Source organism: Columba livia, chromosome 1, assembly GCF_036013475.1.
Source record: "Columba livia isolate bColLiv1 breed racing homer chromosome 1, bColLiv1.pat.W.v2, whole genome shotgun sequence".
In the NCBI taxonomy this organism is placed as follows: domain Eukaryota; kingdom Metazoa; phylum Chordata; class Aves; order Columbiformes; family Columbidae; genus Columba; species Columba livia.
In genome coordinates, this window is record NC_088602.1 from 127,028,209 (window position 1) to 127,044,939 (window position 16,731).

General features: G+C 39.7%; 1 protein-coding gene across 5 annotated transcripts in view; it reads right to left on the minus strand.

Annotated features, from left to right (window-relative positions):
* Positions 1-16,247, minus strand: part of SPAG17 (sperm associated antigen 17) — a 111,169-nt gene extending 94,922 nt beyond the window's left edge. The window contains exons 1-3 of one of the 5 annotated variants that reach the window (XR_010475685.1): positions 15,759-16,247; positions 6,922-7,062; positions 6,484-6,543 (exon numbers count right to left, since the gene is read on the minus strand). Coding sequence is in view for 4 of the 5 variants with exons in the window: in XM_065077848.1 (XP_064933920.1) it covers positions 6,484-6,543; positions 6,922-7,062; positions 15,759-15,857 (300 nt within the window). In the remaining variant the exon portion in view is untranslated. The other 4 variants (XM_065077848.1, XM_065077864.1, XM_065077856.1 and 1 more) reach the window with 4 other exon arrangements.
* Positions 16,248-16,731: the final 484 nt, after the last annotated feature.

The window sequence follows — 16,731 nt, forward strand, 5'->3', positions numbered from 1 at the left end:
GTTCTCAAAGAATAGCAGAAAAGTAGAGTTGACTGAAACAACTTCTTTCAGATAACACCTGCAGTGTGTTGAAAGGCAATTTAGTCTCCACTATCAGACTATTAACTTAATTTCATTTTTCCTCTCAGAACCTCCTCCCAACTATGATGTCAAAAGATCAACTGCTTAATCATTATTGTTCATTGGTGAATTAATGACTCACAATTCAAACTGAGCTTAAGGACTCATGTAAATCGGTCAATCAATTGCATATTTGAACAGAGTTCCATATAGAGCTTACGTATCCACAAGGCAGACTGTTAATTTTAAGCTAAGCCAATAAATCACCTTCGTTAATCAACGAAGACTCTAACAACATGCATCACAGAGAATTTTTAAAAATAAAGTAGATTTGATGATTCCTTCTGCCACTCAGAGTCCTTTTCAAGCAAACTTACTAAAAGATAAATAGGACACTTTCAGTATTGAGCAATACTACACAAATATGTGTGCTGTTCCTCTACTAAATAAATGCTTTTCTATTGTGAGAACATTTCTCAAAGCAGCAGCAATGGCTGTTTGTGCCCTAGAAAAATATGTTGTCACTCATACGAGTGAGTCTGGTCTTAGCCAAATCACAACACAGCTTGATCTGGTTAGCAGAAGCCTAGTTAGAAATACCTGTTGTAGGAAGGCCTGTTCTTTAAACCTCTCTACAGAAAACACGCAACCTGAGGGCATACCTTAGCTGGTTTAATCTCAGCAATGCAGAATGAGAACTTTCTAAGATGTGTACAGGGTATGTGGCTTAATGTTACAAGTAATTAAATAATGTTTTAAGGGAAATACAAACAGGTGAACAAGCTAATTTAAGTAAAGATAAGAAAATACATTACATAATAATTAGGGTAACCTTTCCCCTTGTCTTTATTACAGAGCTTATACAAGAGCTCTCACCATCTGTGACATGTACCTCCTATGGCTTCCTGACCACCTAACTGCTACCAGAACAGGATGCTTTAAGGGAAGACAAAATACAACATAAATATGCAGTGATGCCAAAGATCAGACATTAGCATTGCTATTTCAGGAAGGAGGAGTTTTATGCATAGAGAAAGTTTTCTCATGTGACCTTTCAGATTCCTGTTTGCTTTTAACACTCTGATTACAGGGGAGATAGTTGAAATAGCATTTAAGTGATTTCTGAAGAACTCCTACAGAACCCAGACCTTTTTAGGAGAGAGGGTAGGCCAGTCTGCTGTGTTTTGTGCTTGGAAGAAGAGAGATATTGTTCTGATTCAATCTTGAAATGTTTGCAGTACAGTGGTATGAATCTGCCCAGCAAGTCTTTCCATTGTGTAGTAGAATATTTTATGGCTCCAAGAAGTAAATTTTCTCCAGTAATTCCAGCCAACTGGATCCACCCAATGAGCATTATAGATCTAATGTATTTGGTCATGCTTCTCTAACGTTGCAGCTGGCTAGGAAGAAAAGCCAATCAGAGGTGGAACAAAGAGATTTAAGAAGCAAAGTTGTCTCATCAACCCTTGTGCTGGCAGAATGCATCTAGCTACATCTTGCCAGAGCTTCCTAAGAAGCCTCAGAACTTATGGGCCAGGAAGTCCCAATGGCCTTGTGTCTTACACTCTATTGCAGGGGTGTCAAATTAGTTTTCACCAGGGGCCACATCACCCTTGCGGTTGCCTTCAAAGGGCCGAATGTAATTTTATGACTGTATTAATGTAACTTCTCCTACATTTATACAGTCCATTGAAGGCAACTGCGAAGCAGATGTGGCCCCGGTGAAAACGAGTTTGATACCCCTGCTCTATTGTCCTTAATTAACCACTTATAGTCATGTGAAATTTTTGAAGGCAACAAAATAGAAAACAGGATTTCCTCTGGCTACTCCAGAGGGTCCCTTTACCAATTTAAGGATGACATTGTGACGGACATATTTGCTGTTCACTCTAGTCACACAGAGATTTCAACAAAACCTGCATGGAAAAAGCAGGAAATGTTATACCAAGCTGCATATATGCAGGAAACCTTGTAATCTACTAAGCAAAACCAACATCACACCAGTGTTCTAAAGGAAGTTATAAATAGATAGACGAATTTCAAAAGGTACCAAGTTTCTGTCTTAGAAAATACTTTGTCAATGATTTTTAGTTTTATGAATGGCCTCAGGCCAAATAATTACAACTAACAGTGGTAAAATAATAATGTTAATACATGCAAAGAGCATTGCCTCTAGAATCCTAGAATTCACTATTCTGAAATGGAAAGAAAAGATTAACATGCTCAGTTGTCTCCTGTTAATAGTAGAACCTGACCTTTCAGTTTTTAAGAAACAGAAAATTAGAATACAGAGCTTGTTTCCTGCAGTAGCTCAAGATTTTTTGCTCCAGTTTCAGTATTTAGAAATCCTGGTACTTCTTAACTTGACATATTGTCCTTAGAGGGGTCACTGGAAAGGGATGCTGAACTAGAGAGACTTTAGAAATTGATTGCAAACCACTACCATTTCTAGGACTGATTAGTTCAGGGTAACAACAGCTCAGTCTCATGGAATAAATGCATTCCAAACGGAAGGCATATAATCTGATAACTCAAAGGACTACACATGCTACTATTGATCATGCAGTGGCTTTGGATGCTCTGACAATAGCAAAGGCTGATGCAAAGACATGGTGGTAAGTCTTTACTCTGGGTAATATTTTATTCTTCCTAGGTGGCATTTGTTTCCCATATTTGAAAGACAATAAAATCACTTGCAGGAAAGTTCCTTTCAACTACAAACACTTTCACTACATTTGAGGTCCAAAACCCAGAAAGTCCATTTGCCTTTTCCTTTTCAATACAAATGCCTCCCCTCGCCCCCTGCAAATTATGGAATTTGCTGCTATCACAGACTTCCCTCTACTTGTGTAATGGCCTCCTCCCCTGGCTTGTTCCCATCTTTTCTGCTTAAAGAATGCTTCCACTTTTCCACAGTGTACTATACTGACCCTAGCAGGAGATGAATTTACTCCTTAGGTTGTTTATTTTTAGGAGCTTTTCTAATATGTTTTGACCTATACCTGTCCTCTAGAAATCATAAGTCTAGCAAGTATTTCTGGAGGGCAGTGCACACTGTTCATTCTGCATTTCATCCCCAAAATGCAGGAGACACCAGCAGTTATCTATCCAATGATTAACAGCTGGGAAATACTTATTTACAGCTGATTTATTCTGCTCCCGTCTCACAGAATTCCAGGATGAGAATGGGCGACAATTTGGATTTGGCACTTGAATTCAACATCTTCTCAGTGAGGCTGACAGAGCACTGGAACAGGCTGCCCAGGGGGGTTGTGGAGTCTCCTACTCTGGAGGCATTCAAGACATGCCTGGACACATTCCTGTGTAACCTCATCTAGGTGTTCCTGCTCTGGCAGGGGGATTAGACTAGATGATCTTTCAAGGTCCCTCCCAATCCCTGACATTCTGTGATTCTGTGAATTGATAATATTTTAAAGTTTAATAATTATAAATAGGTGCCATGCTGTGAGAAACCAGAATTATTATGTTAATTCTTAACAGCTAGTGAAAAAAGATTAATATTTCAAACTGCAATTAAGGCTTTTTGGTTACACAGGATGGGTTGTTGTGGAAATGAGCCAGAGCAGTGTGGGGAAGGATACTGCTGCTGCTACAAGACTTGAGTTTTGCTGGCACAAGCACAAGAACACATTCTGAAGGCAGCGTTCTGGGATCTACATCCAAACAAAACTACTCTTGTCTCTGCCACTTGTGCCTTTTTCATCCTTGCACAACCCTTTATCCCAAACGTCTCAGCTTATCTGAGATAACCACAAAATTGTTCCACATCTCTCTCTCATGACTCTTTCGTAGCCACATCCCTAATTCAACTGTCCATATTCAGCAACACCATCTATCTACTTCCATTTGTCTCACATGAAAGGGTCACATAAGGTTTCATCTTCTTTTCAGAATCTCTTCTCACCATGGTACTACTCCCCAGCCTCAGCTTGTTCCCTTATGAGCATGGGACAAGATTTCTTCTCAAAATTTCCCAGGTAACAACATCAACTTTCCCGACCCTGTCCCAGTGAGTCCAACAAAAGTGTAAAACTGCTACTAAAACAACTACTACTGTAAACTTCTACCAAGGAGCCCCTGAACTCAGTCTCACTAGAATTTTCAAGGAAAAAAAAAACTCTGCTTCGGGAATAAATCTAGTATGGAAAATATAGGCTTGAATAGATTTTCGAAATTCAAAGTTTGGAAACTAAAACACTGTCATATTTAGTAGTGGTAAAGCACCTTAATTACACATGACCTTACTGACCTTAATAAAAAGCTAGCAAAACAAATAGGTACATAAACAACAAACGACAGATACCTTGCTTATAAAATGCATCTATTTTATTCAAACATACTGTAGTTTTAGGTTTTGTCTGTTGGAAAAACTGTACATGATAAATTAATCTGATTCATTATGAAATCTGTTGATATTTTACAGGAAACATAACATTTTCCTTTCCATATCTCTTTATAAGAGAGAGAGCCTAGTATAATTAAATACTGAAATCAGCACAAAACTACACATCAGGACTCCTATTCCCATCAAGTCACTAAGAAACAGAGAAGGTGTTAGACACCTAATTCTCCTACATTTGGAAATCTTTTATTTACATATTCATCAACTCTGCCCTGAACTGCTTCACTTTTTACAATAAGAGTAACAGAAAACGCAACACAGTAAGATGATAGAAACACTGAAGGGAATTAATTTAGAATAGACAAAAATAATTTTTTTAATATGATATCTAATTAGCTTTCAATACACCAAGAGCAGTTTGTTGAAGTTTCTTGACTTAAAGCAGGCTCTGGAGACTGCTGCACTGAAATGTATGAAAAACCCTGCATTTCAACAGACTCAATGTGCAAGACCAAGGACATAGGTAACAATGTTCCTATTAACATCATTAATAACAACATTACTATGCATGTCATCAGTCCCAAATTAACACACATGTACATTTCATATATTCAGAGGCCATTTAGCTTCAGGAATCTCATTTACAGCCTCCTTTGAAATGAATACGTGCTTGTGGAAATGCTAGTGTATTGAATCCTACCACAGAGAAGAGAACTGCGTGGAGACAGAAACGCTCCCATCAGAAGGACATTTTGCGACCCTGTGTTCTGTGCTAACCTTGTACTTGTTTATCCTCCCTGCAGTGAAAGCTTTGAATGCACAAACGGCACATGGACTTGAAGAGAACACTCAGGAGCAAATTCTGCCCAGAGAGGCAGGATCCTAATGCTTGTGGCAACATTATCAATCTTCCAATTTGCTACAGCTAGAACGGAAACTGAGTCCAACCAAAAGGTCAGAACAGGCATTTTCTATTCTCTGTTAAAGGAGAGGAGGGAAAAAATGTCTTTGAGGAGTGAAGTAAGTAGCTAATGAGACACAGCACTGACAGCTGGAATTTAATAAGTATCCACTTCACAAGGAAAATTGCTCGTAGTAATTAAATGCAGGTATCATACAAAGCTTCTGCTTAGAGCCAGACTTCAAAATCCTCTGTCAGTAGGACTGAAGGGGTTTTACATCCCAGGTAATACAAGGGCAAGTTTGCCTGGGAGGCTAGGACTAAACAAAGAGGGTTAATTGCATAAAATTCACAGTCATGTCAGTGGTAAATAATTCCAAAGGGACTTGTTCAGATAGTAGTCTGGCATTACTGAAAAACAGACTGCAACTAAAAAGACCTGTTATAAAGCCCACCAAAACCTGAGACACATAAAAAGTTTATTAGTCATTGCGGAACTAAAATGCAAACAAGATCTTTTTAGAGGAATCCAAAATTCTTTAGGCTCCAGGTCTGTAGGCTCATAAAACTCTACCTGAGAAAATTTTAAACAATCTTCTAATTAATCACAGGATTTTATAACCTCTCACAGGCTGTAAGTAAAACATTAACGAGGTAGGGAGAAGGAAGTCCTCTTTGTACTAAGCATGATTCCTAACCTCATCGACATGCCCCACTAAAGGAACCAGGTTAGAATTTAACATCAAACTGAGGTTATAATGGATACTGGCACACAGAGATGGTGTTTCATTTACAGGACTGCATTCCCATAAATGAAAGTGTAAGTCTTTAAATTACTGGGAGCATCTGTGAGAGCAGAGTCTATCTTTTTTTCTGTAATTTCTGACACCACCATCAAAATATGACCACATAACACATTCTTAATATAATAAACCTCATGCCCCTAAAAAGACATCTTGATCCTCACTTACTTAGCAGTCCAACAGAACAGTGTTGGTATTGGGGAAAAAGAAGCAGTTTAAGTATCTAGATTGTTGAGTGTTTCTATCAGCTACCTCCAATAGATTTGCATTTACTCAGATATCCAAAACACAATTACACAGCTGTATTTACTTCAGTGTAAAAGAGCACTGACTGTGCAATACGTCCTTTAACCTACCTCATAGTACATAGGCGTATCCTTAACCTTTTTTCCTTTTTGATTCCCAGATTCTCTAATCTGCAAGGAAATAATACATTCTATCATGAGAATATTTTAAGTTTACACAAATTATTTTACTCATTATTCCCTTTTGCAAACACTATACTCACACTCCAAAACTGTGAGAAATCATTTTATGGTACCCCTGTATCTTAGGGAAGGCACCTGAAGAACAGTCTGTAACAAAACCTCACTATTTACAGGGAGCAGAACAGTTTATACAGTAAGCTTTTCTTTTTCCATTTTTAACTCCTATGAATCAGTATAACTTTTAAAACTTCCACAAAGTAATTCAATTGAATATGAACCTTATAGGTACCACAGACCAATTAAGTTAGTATCTAGAAGTGACATCTACAGTTTGGCTTGTTATTAAAAGTTCCTTTCTTGGAGTACCTGTCTGAAAATGTCTTCACGTGTTATCACGCTGAAGAGTTTCCGCTGTGGCACCTGCACAGCAAGGGACAGGGCCTTGGTGTGGATTTCATCCTCAATTTTGGTTCCAACAACAAAAGCGATGCTAGGCTTCCAGTCATCCTACTTTCCAAAATGAAATATTTAAGGTATTAAAACACAAGCAAACAAAAGCGCTCGTCTGTGGTTTCAAGGAGTAAACCTCTAGAGATGGTTAATCCCTTTAAAGTACTTTCGACATCACACTGTTAATCACATTGAAATAAACTGTATACAACCCCAAAAAGCACATACTACTTTGTGCCAATTCCTTCTGCCATCAGGTGGCAGCATTATGCTATGGAAAACACAAATGCCTACTAACAACCTCTATAAACCGCCTCGCTGGAAAACACTGCATTAGCACCACAAAAAAATAAAATAAGTTTTAAATGTCACTTGCAGATTTGACAGCTCAGTAAGCAAACAAGAAGTGAATTTTGAATATCTGTATTACTGTCATTTAATATATGTATTATTGTCGTTATTTGCTGTAGAAAAAAATAAACAAATTTCAGCTCACTCATCCTGGGAATTAGATAACGCCCAGATGCTATTTTCTGAAAACTGTAGAATTCTTTGTATGATGTTTTATGAGAGCATATTTTTGTATACCGTGATTCTGTGCATACACTGTTTCACTAAGTATTCTGAACCAAGAAAAATTATTTACCAATGGCAAGTTATATTTCACTACAATATTGACAAAAGAAAAACACTAGCAATTTTCAAACATTTGCAATAAAATACACATTTTTACAAAAAAAAAAATCTGATTTCACCATTATAGAAATACAGAAAAAGAGAAGATCGTAACACATTATTTAGTGATATACATCCAAAAAAGCTTCAAAATTACATCATTTAAGCAACTTTTACCGGTTACTCTTCCTTCTCTTCTGCTTTAACCTACTGCTTTAACCTTCTGCTTTAATCCCTTTAATGAAGTGAGTGGCTATTTCCAGAACATCTCACTCCAGAGTATTCTTTATTGGCATCAGTGGTGCCTGAACCGTAAAGCACTTCAAATGGTTTTGCTATATACTCTTCAGGAATCACCTTTTTTTTTTTGTTGCACATCTGTATGTGTAAACTTCAAGAATATCAATAAAGCTGCATAAAGGTAAATATGGAAAGAGTTTCAGTAAGGTCAAGGTAGTCCCCAGGCACTGTCATGCTTATCAGGATGAGGCTGACCAGTCACATACCAGTCCAGTGGGCATTATACCAGGGAAAGAATTTAAAGACAAATTTAAGAGAGGGTGGTAACTTGATGATTTTGACAGAAACGTTTTCATACATGTAAATTATGTACAAAGTCCTTGTGGAAAAGAGGAATAAAACCCGAGTTGATGGCAAAGTGAGGAAAAGAACCATTCAAAAAAAAAAAAAAAAAAGTTAGATGTAAATGGTAAAAGGAGAAGATTATTTTTCCAGTTTTGCTGTACCCTTCTTCATTTGTTACTTCTCTTAGCATGAAAAAAAGCCTACCTTAAATGTTTGTAATTTGAGCAACTGATAACTCAGGATGGGAGAAAGCAACACTTGACATAAGTTTCACACTAGTAAATGCTTGCATGGAGGGAAATTGTTTGTCATAGTCTTAAGGTAACAAAGCACAACATCACATGAATATGTGATTATATATACATGCCTCATTTTTTTTAACCATGGAATCTTCAGAGAAACAAAAAAGATGGAAAGATCACCTGGGTCACTAAGCATGGTTTCCTGTAACTAGCAGTAGCTACAGAGCAGACACCTAATCCAAAAGGGCCACTACAGTTCCACACATCATAAACTTCCTTGATGTTTTATAGCAGCACAAAATAAGCCTTAAGTTTTTAAAATTACAAAATGCAGGAGAGTGCAAGAATATCACTGATGGTCTAAGAGCACACAGACATAATGGAATTTAGGCGAGGAGAATGTCCAGCTTACCTCGGACAGCAGGCACTGCTCAGTGCAAAAGAGGTGGCAGCAATGGCCTGTGTGGGGACTGCAAATACAGAAAATAGTACACTGAATTTCTTTTTCCCTTTCTAGTTGCCAGGGAGGATGGAGGATGAAACCTCTTCCTGTTTAAAGGCGCCAAGATAGCCACCAGCACACAACACTGTGAAAGAGCTAATTATTACAACATTATCATCAAAACGTGCACAGGAGTTACAGTTAATATGAGTTCAAGTTAAACTAGCCATTTCATAGCTGCTAACAGTAGGACACAAAAATGTTACCATTCTTTAAACACTTAGAATTTTTTTTAACACTTAGATGTCCATACTTGTGTGCAAATGCATAATTTTCCGGGCTTTCTGAACTGATGATGAAATGCCCTCATGTGGCAGTAACCTGGTGTTTCCAGAGCTCGTCAGCAGAGCTGGAGCCTTTAGAATGACCATTCTGCAACATGAGCTAAAGGAGCAACTGGTATCACTACGCTGTCCTCTTCAGTGAGGAGCATCAAAAGAGGGGAGCAAGGCTCAGTAAGTCTCACGCACAGATGTTGACAGCACAAGAGAACAAGATCCAAGAATGTTAGGTTCTATTCTAGATGCTAGAGGAAGCATGGTCCAGCAGCAATACAGAGCCTGCTCTCACAAATTAGAATCATAGAATCATTTTGGTTGGAAGAAACAGTTCCGATCATGGAGTCCAACCATAACCGAAATCTAGTACTAAACCATGTCCCTAAGACCCTCATCTATGTGTCTTTTAAACACCTCCAAGAATAGTGATTCCACCACTTCCCTGGGCAGCCTGTTCCAGTGCTTCCCGCAGTTCTTCAGATATGCAAAGAAATCTCCAGCAGAGAGTTCTCAAAACTGCACCTTATGCCTTTTTTAGTTCCTCCTTAAAACATGCTGGTATCTTGGTATCCACAAATCACACCTCCTTGGCACTGATTAACATCAACCTGCAACAACATGTTCTGTGAAACCCATCTTCCTTATAGTCCTGTCTCTTCTCAGTCTTTTCATCCCTTGGTCACAAATGTCCCTAGCTCACTTCTTCTATTTCCATTCTCTGTTCCTCACCCGAGTTCCACCAGTTCTCCTGATGCTTCCTGCATTCATTACTGGCTCCCCTAGCTCTCATACTCAGCCTCCTTATCCAGCTAGTCCCTAGTTTCATTATCTGATCCCACTTGCAGATTTCACCATCCTTAGATGCTTTCTCCAAATCCTTCTTCTCTAGCCCTTCTAATAGTTCCCAGGCGCTTTCAGAGTTATGTCTGAGCAATGAGACTCTCCCTTGTGACACTTATGCATTCCTTGGAAAGTCACTATAAGCAATGGAGAACAAATTTTTCTGACTTCCACTGTGATGCCCACCTTCATAGCAGCCTGTAACAAAGCACCAAAGCAAAACATAAAGTTAAAGCCTGCTTGTGAAAAGTGAATTTTTTAAAAAAAACCCTTAGGTTTTATCCAGATACAAACATTCTCAGCAAAAGGTATGCCCTTGATATCAGTGTGGCACATCATTGGCTAATATATTAAAAATAAGATACATGGAATAAGCATGGAATATAACTGATAATGAAAATTGTAACCCACCCTAACTTACTTCTACAGAAGTATATGCAGCTCAATACAAGGTCTTTTGCGTAAAAGTTTAAACAGTGTTAGAGATAGCCCACACCTCTCTAACTGCAAAATGAAGAAACATCATTCCTTTTGTAAAAAAGGTGTAATACCTAGGGATTGGAGATAAATACCAGAAATAGCTACACAAACTTTAACAGGCAATAATTATCCAGAATTCCCAGAGTCACTAATAGCATGTCATTTGTTTCTAAACTGATGAATTTTGAAGTCCTCAAAGATCATTTCTCAGAAAAGCTGAACATTGAGAACAGCAACCGAAGTCATTAAGGACAGTGAATGTGAGGCATTAGTACATAGTTTAAGGTGTTTAAATGACAATGTTCTTTTCTGACTTTAAAAATATATTATTTTTGCAATATTTCCCTTATATTTATCAATACTGTAACAGTATCCTTAATGTTCCAGGCACTGAAAGGATAGAGAAGAAACAGACCTTGCTTCTACAGCTCACCACCTAAAATCACAACATAAAAATGAGAAGTAAAAGTAGTAAAATGTATACGATTACTTTAAAAATATTTTCTCCCTCAATATACAACTGTTCCTCTACTTAGTTTAATTCTTTCAAATGTTATTGTAGATGTGAGACCTGAGAAGGGATCTGAAAGAGGATAGATTAGTGACCCTAAGGCTACCTCAAATGAGGTTCCCAGCTTAAAGAACAGGGTAGAGAAAACTATAAAAATAACTACTGGGAAAGTGTGGAAACAGTCTAAGGAAAGCTGCCATTGAGAGTATAATGCAAGCACTACATACTGTGAACAAAGCCGATCAACATGCAGGGAGTAGACAGCCCACAGAATCAACAATGCTGATTCAAACATGAATGAAAAAGAAAAATGAAGCTGAATATGTGGCATTGGTAACTGAATACTCCTTAAATAACCTGAAACAAACTCCAGCTAAGGGCAGGCCAGACCACTCTCACAGGAAAACATCCAGTGATAATCATTATCACAAATGACACTGTCACCCCCCACCCTGTTTTAGAACTCTTGGCCATGTCCAGAGTTGAAAAGCACCAAAGTCTCTCTCAATGTTAAAAATAAACATCTATGTGGGAAGCTTGTATATCCCTCAAGTGAAGAGTCCTATCAAGAACCACCGAACTCCAAAAGCTCCATGTAAGCAGCTAGCAGATTTCCTAAATCCTTTTCACAAAACACAGGAGTGTCGTAATTTCCTTATTTTGTTCTGAAGCCTCCATTGTGTTCTCCTGTAAATATGATTTTTTTCCCAACTGTTAAAAGCCAATACACATGGCCTACTTACCTTATTTGTCACAGTAGTATTGGAATAGCATATGTATTTTAAAAAAAAAAATCTCTATCTTCAATTCACATTGAAAAAGAAAAGAAGCAGATATAGCTAATAAAATGTTGTTTCCTTTTTAAATGTATCTTGTTTTTCCTGCTTCATTACCTAGACACAAAAGGGCAGCTGTTCTCGAGAAGACATTTTAACAAATCAGATGCATTTTTTATTTGTGCAGCATCAGTTTCTAGATCTCTTTGATCAGAAAAGACATCAAGCAGACATCTTCATTTCCCCCCTCCCCTCTTTTTCAGGCAATCTAAGTGTCTGTCAATTTGCACCATCACTTATTCTTGTGGTATTTAGTGTGTGGGTGTTTTTGTTTGTTCATTTGGTTTTGTGGATATTTTTGTTTGTTGGGGGGTGTGTGTGTGTGTGTGTGCTTATTTCATCTTCAGGCCATAACCAGCTCATTTCTTTACAGTACAATTTCAAATTTAACTGTAGTGGCTGAAAAGAAACAGTTGAAAACTTGAACTTCAAACACTTGAGCATCAAACAGCAAGAGTTCTTTAATTACCTGATTTTTAAGTAATGCCTCAGAAATAATGAGATTTATCACTGATTTATGAACATGCAGAGCGATATTACCTCTAGCACTCTTTGCTTTCAACAATGGGGGAGCTTGTTTTCCATTCCTGGGAAAGGTTGCTCATCAGCAATTTTGTAGCCCTAATGTAGTGACTGTGCAGGGCACCACTGTTCAGAAATCGTCAAGTCCACTTTCATTATCTGCTGATTGACACACACCCATATTACTATTGAATTCTGGTTTTAAGAGCCTGATCTTTTGCTGTATAATCTGGGCAGGTTACAGAGTATCAAAACTCAATTAAATGTTAATTCCTCTCTGAAGGGGAAGCAGAATGAATAGTAATCAGAAGTGGAGTCATCGTATCCAGAACAGTTTTAAGGGTTTTACAGTGTTTCATTTCAGTTCAATGTTCAGGCCTTAAATTCCAATAAAAATGAAAGAAACCATCAGATTCAAAGTCAGAGCAGAATGTAGCTTCCAGTTGCTATCTTTACTTATACTTGCTAATAAAAATATATAATGGATAACAATTATTTCAGTTGTCAAGGGCTATATTTGCCCAGAATTCAGCCTGCGCTCAACAAATATTTCCATTTAACTACTTTAAACATGCAAATTTTAAAACTAAGAATCTTAATTTTTATTTTGCAATTTAATTCTGCAGTGAACCCAATCAAAATATCTTGATAAACCTCTGAAGGCAAAAACAACTTGCAGCTTCATGTTCTTCTGCATAGCACATTAGAAACAAAGAAGATGTATATCAACTATAATGTGAAGCTCTGTAAAATCCATATTTGCCCTGTACGTGTTTTTAAGCTGTCTGTTTGCCAGTTTTCACAGTGTATTTAGTAAAAGCAATTATTTGGTTAGTAAATACCATTTAAATCATATTTTAGTTAGCATACCCATCCATAAAATGTTAACACCACTGGTAAAATGGCTCCTTTTTACAGATCAGGCTAATAAAATACTTTAAGTCATAAACACATTAAAATGTGAAATTTCATTGCTCAGCCTATCTGGTACAATTTAAAGCCAGTTCTAGTAAATTCCTTTTGGCTCCAATAAAGGAAAAGAATATTCTCCAAATTGATACAAGTAAAAGATTTTAAAAGTCTTTACGCATGAATTACCAGGAGATAAATTTATTTAATTGATAGAAGTTCCTGTCATTTCAAAAATAACTGCAGATTCATATGGTATAACATACACAATACTGAAGAGTAAAAAATAATTTTGTGCAGTGTGTCTGTTGACACTTAAAGTTGCTCAACACTCCCTTTTACAGGCTGCTTTCAGTTCCTGACCTTTAAATATTCAAGTTTAAATCCTGTATGTTATAAGATTACTGGAGCGGCTAGAGGGAAAAAAAGAGACTGTGGTTAAACTATTTGCAGAATGAGGTTTGATTTTTAAAAATCATTTTTATCCATTAATAAAAAGCTCTATGTGATTAAGTAATTAAGATATGCAATTCCCTCTGTGTTTGAGAGGAAGGAACTAAAATTTGGCAGCGCAGCCATACTTGTGTCAAAGATGTGCTTTTACAGAGCACATTTATTTACATTAAGTATACCCACATTTGGCCATACTTGACAAATCTTGATTCACACATGCTCAGAAGATATTTGCTGGTATTTGACAGTTTTGCACCGAGTACGCTCCTGCCTCTAAGAGCTGAATAAGAATTTTCCTGCAATAAGAAATTTCAGTGGCTGCCCGTCATCACAGAAGCCTGAGTTCAAGCTGACTGCAGCAGGGAGACAGTTTTTCCCATGTTCCCAAGGCTGTGTCTGCTATCAGCAAGACAGAGAAAGTGGAATTAGCTTAACTGAAAATGAAAATGCTTGGACAACACTAGAATTAAGGAACCAAGGTGTCTCAATTTAGCCCTGTGGGAACATACATTACATTAATCTTTAATTAGATGACTGCATATTTTTTCCTACTGAATCCTTGACCCATTTAGTGAACATATTCAACATTTCTTTCCATCTGCCTCAATGTGTGGTCCTGAATAATCCTAATCCTGGCATTTCCTAAATTTTAAGCATTTTACTTTCTACCTTTTAAAATACATCAGTGTAATGGTTTGTATTTAACAGATGTAATAACTTACATGTAGAAGCAGCAGAGTAAACAAAGCACTTTGTTCAGTGAATTCACTGGACAATATCCACAACCACAATAAACACCACCATAAAAGAAAATAAATCACTAATTGGCACCTTGCTAGTAAGCATGGGAAAAAGGTCAAGAACCGAGTAGGTGATGAAGATTGAACCTTCACCCCCTTCTCGTGCTTCAGAAAGGTTCACCTAGAGTAGGGGTGAGATTCACAAGCAAAGATGGGCTGAAGCGCCTTTGAACGCTACTGAAAAATCTACGTTCCAGAGAAAAAAATGGGTAACAACCACCTTAGCTGAGCAGCTTACTTCAGAAAGCAAATTTATTTGGCCAAAGTTGTACTATACGGTTCCCACCAAATTAAAGTAAAAGCAAATAAGTATTTACGAGTTTTTGGACATGTGTGGCGTTTTCTGGAAAACTGATAAGCCAGTTTAAAGGTCTCCTCCTGAATTCAAAAGTCCTCATACTTACTAGAACTGCTGGCATGTTAAAAAAACACCAAAATCACAGCAGCAACAAACACCCTCGTTTTTTCAATAGGGCACAACAGGAAGCCACCAAACAAGGAAGCCACGGAAGTAATTTGTCTCACTTGCAGAAGCAGTGTTAGATAAACACATACTAGGTAAATATTATTGTTTGCTAAACTACTGCCCTATTTTGAAACCAAATTCTCTCTTGCAAGTCAAGATTTATTAGAATTACATTGCTTACACAGAACCTGGAAACCTAAATATACCTTTAGATCCTCACACACTGTAAAAGAAAAAAAAAGTGTTTTTTAGCTGCACACACTCAAGCAGAAAAATTACAGCCTCACATTTTCAACGCTACAGTTAATGCTGTGTCAGCACCTCCATCAAACCTCGTTGTTCAGCAGTTTATAAAAAGTTCAGCCCGAGCTGAAACTTGGCACCCAAAGCTCCAGAAAGAAAAGCACCAAGGAGGAAAAGCAAGAAACCCGCTGGGTCGGTGCTCAGTGGCGGGGGCCAAAGGTGGGGGACAGCTCCGCCACGCGTCGGGACGATTAACGTCCCCCGCCCGGGGTGACCTTAGGGGTAGCGACACTGCCATAGCCAGGCCACAAGAGCCGCGAAGGCCGCCTCGGGCCTGGTCCCCCCAACCTACAAGTCTCAAGGCCCGGCCGCCCCGTTGCGCCCCCTGCCCTGCCCCTCGGCTGCCTTCACCTCCTCGAGGCGGGCGGACACCAGCGCGGGCTCCCAGTTGCTGACCGGGCCCCCCGCCGGGGCGGCGGCCCCGCCGGTCTTGGGCCGCTTCGGGCCCATGGCGGTGCGGGCGACGGACAGGCTCCACGCGTCGCCATGGCGACCGGCTCCCGCGGGGAGACGCCTTCCGGCCGCGCCCTCACCGCGCCAAGCCGCCGGGCGGTTCGTGCGGTACGTGCCGCGGGCGGGGGTCCCTCCTCCCGGGGGTGTGTGCCCGCCCGAGGGAGCCTTTGTGCTCGGTGTGGCCGTCTGTGCGTGTCCCCCCTGGGCTTTCTCTCCAAGCCGCTGCCGCAGGGCGCTGGCGGGGCGGCCGGTGGGTGGGCCGGAACTTACGGTCGCTTTGCATCGTCGTTTGCCACCTGGGCGGGCCACCACCTGCGGCCGCCTCCACCCAGCGCGCTGCCCTTTAAGCTGTGTGGGAAATGTTCGGGCCGTGCACGGTCACACAGCCGCCCGAGTTCAATCTCGCGTCCCGAGGGGCCACTGAGTGAAACGTCGCATCCCAAGGGCTGCCCGAAGCCAGCCCGCCGGCAGCGCTCGGCGTGCCCGGCAAGGAAGGAGCTCAGGCCGTGGGGCCGGAGCGTGACCGGAGCGCGGCCGCCTGCGGAGCAGCCAGGCGGGGGGGAGCACAGGTGCGGGCAGCCCGGCCGGCCCCACGGCCGACATCACTCTCCAAATACTACCATATGTTACAGCGCTGGGACGAGGAGAGGAGAGGGAGGCACAGTTGGGAGAAAGCAGGAGAGCTGCCAAGATAAAGAATTCATTACAGAGGAGTCATGTAGTGATCTCACACTGGAGACGAGTGAAATATTCTGTGTGATTTAACATTTGGTGAAAATATCCCAAACCACATGCTGCCCTTCCCCCACCCCCTTACACCGACCAGGGTTGCTCAGAATCTCAAAATCTTTATTTTAATTTTGTTGGAGCC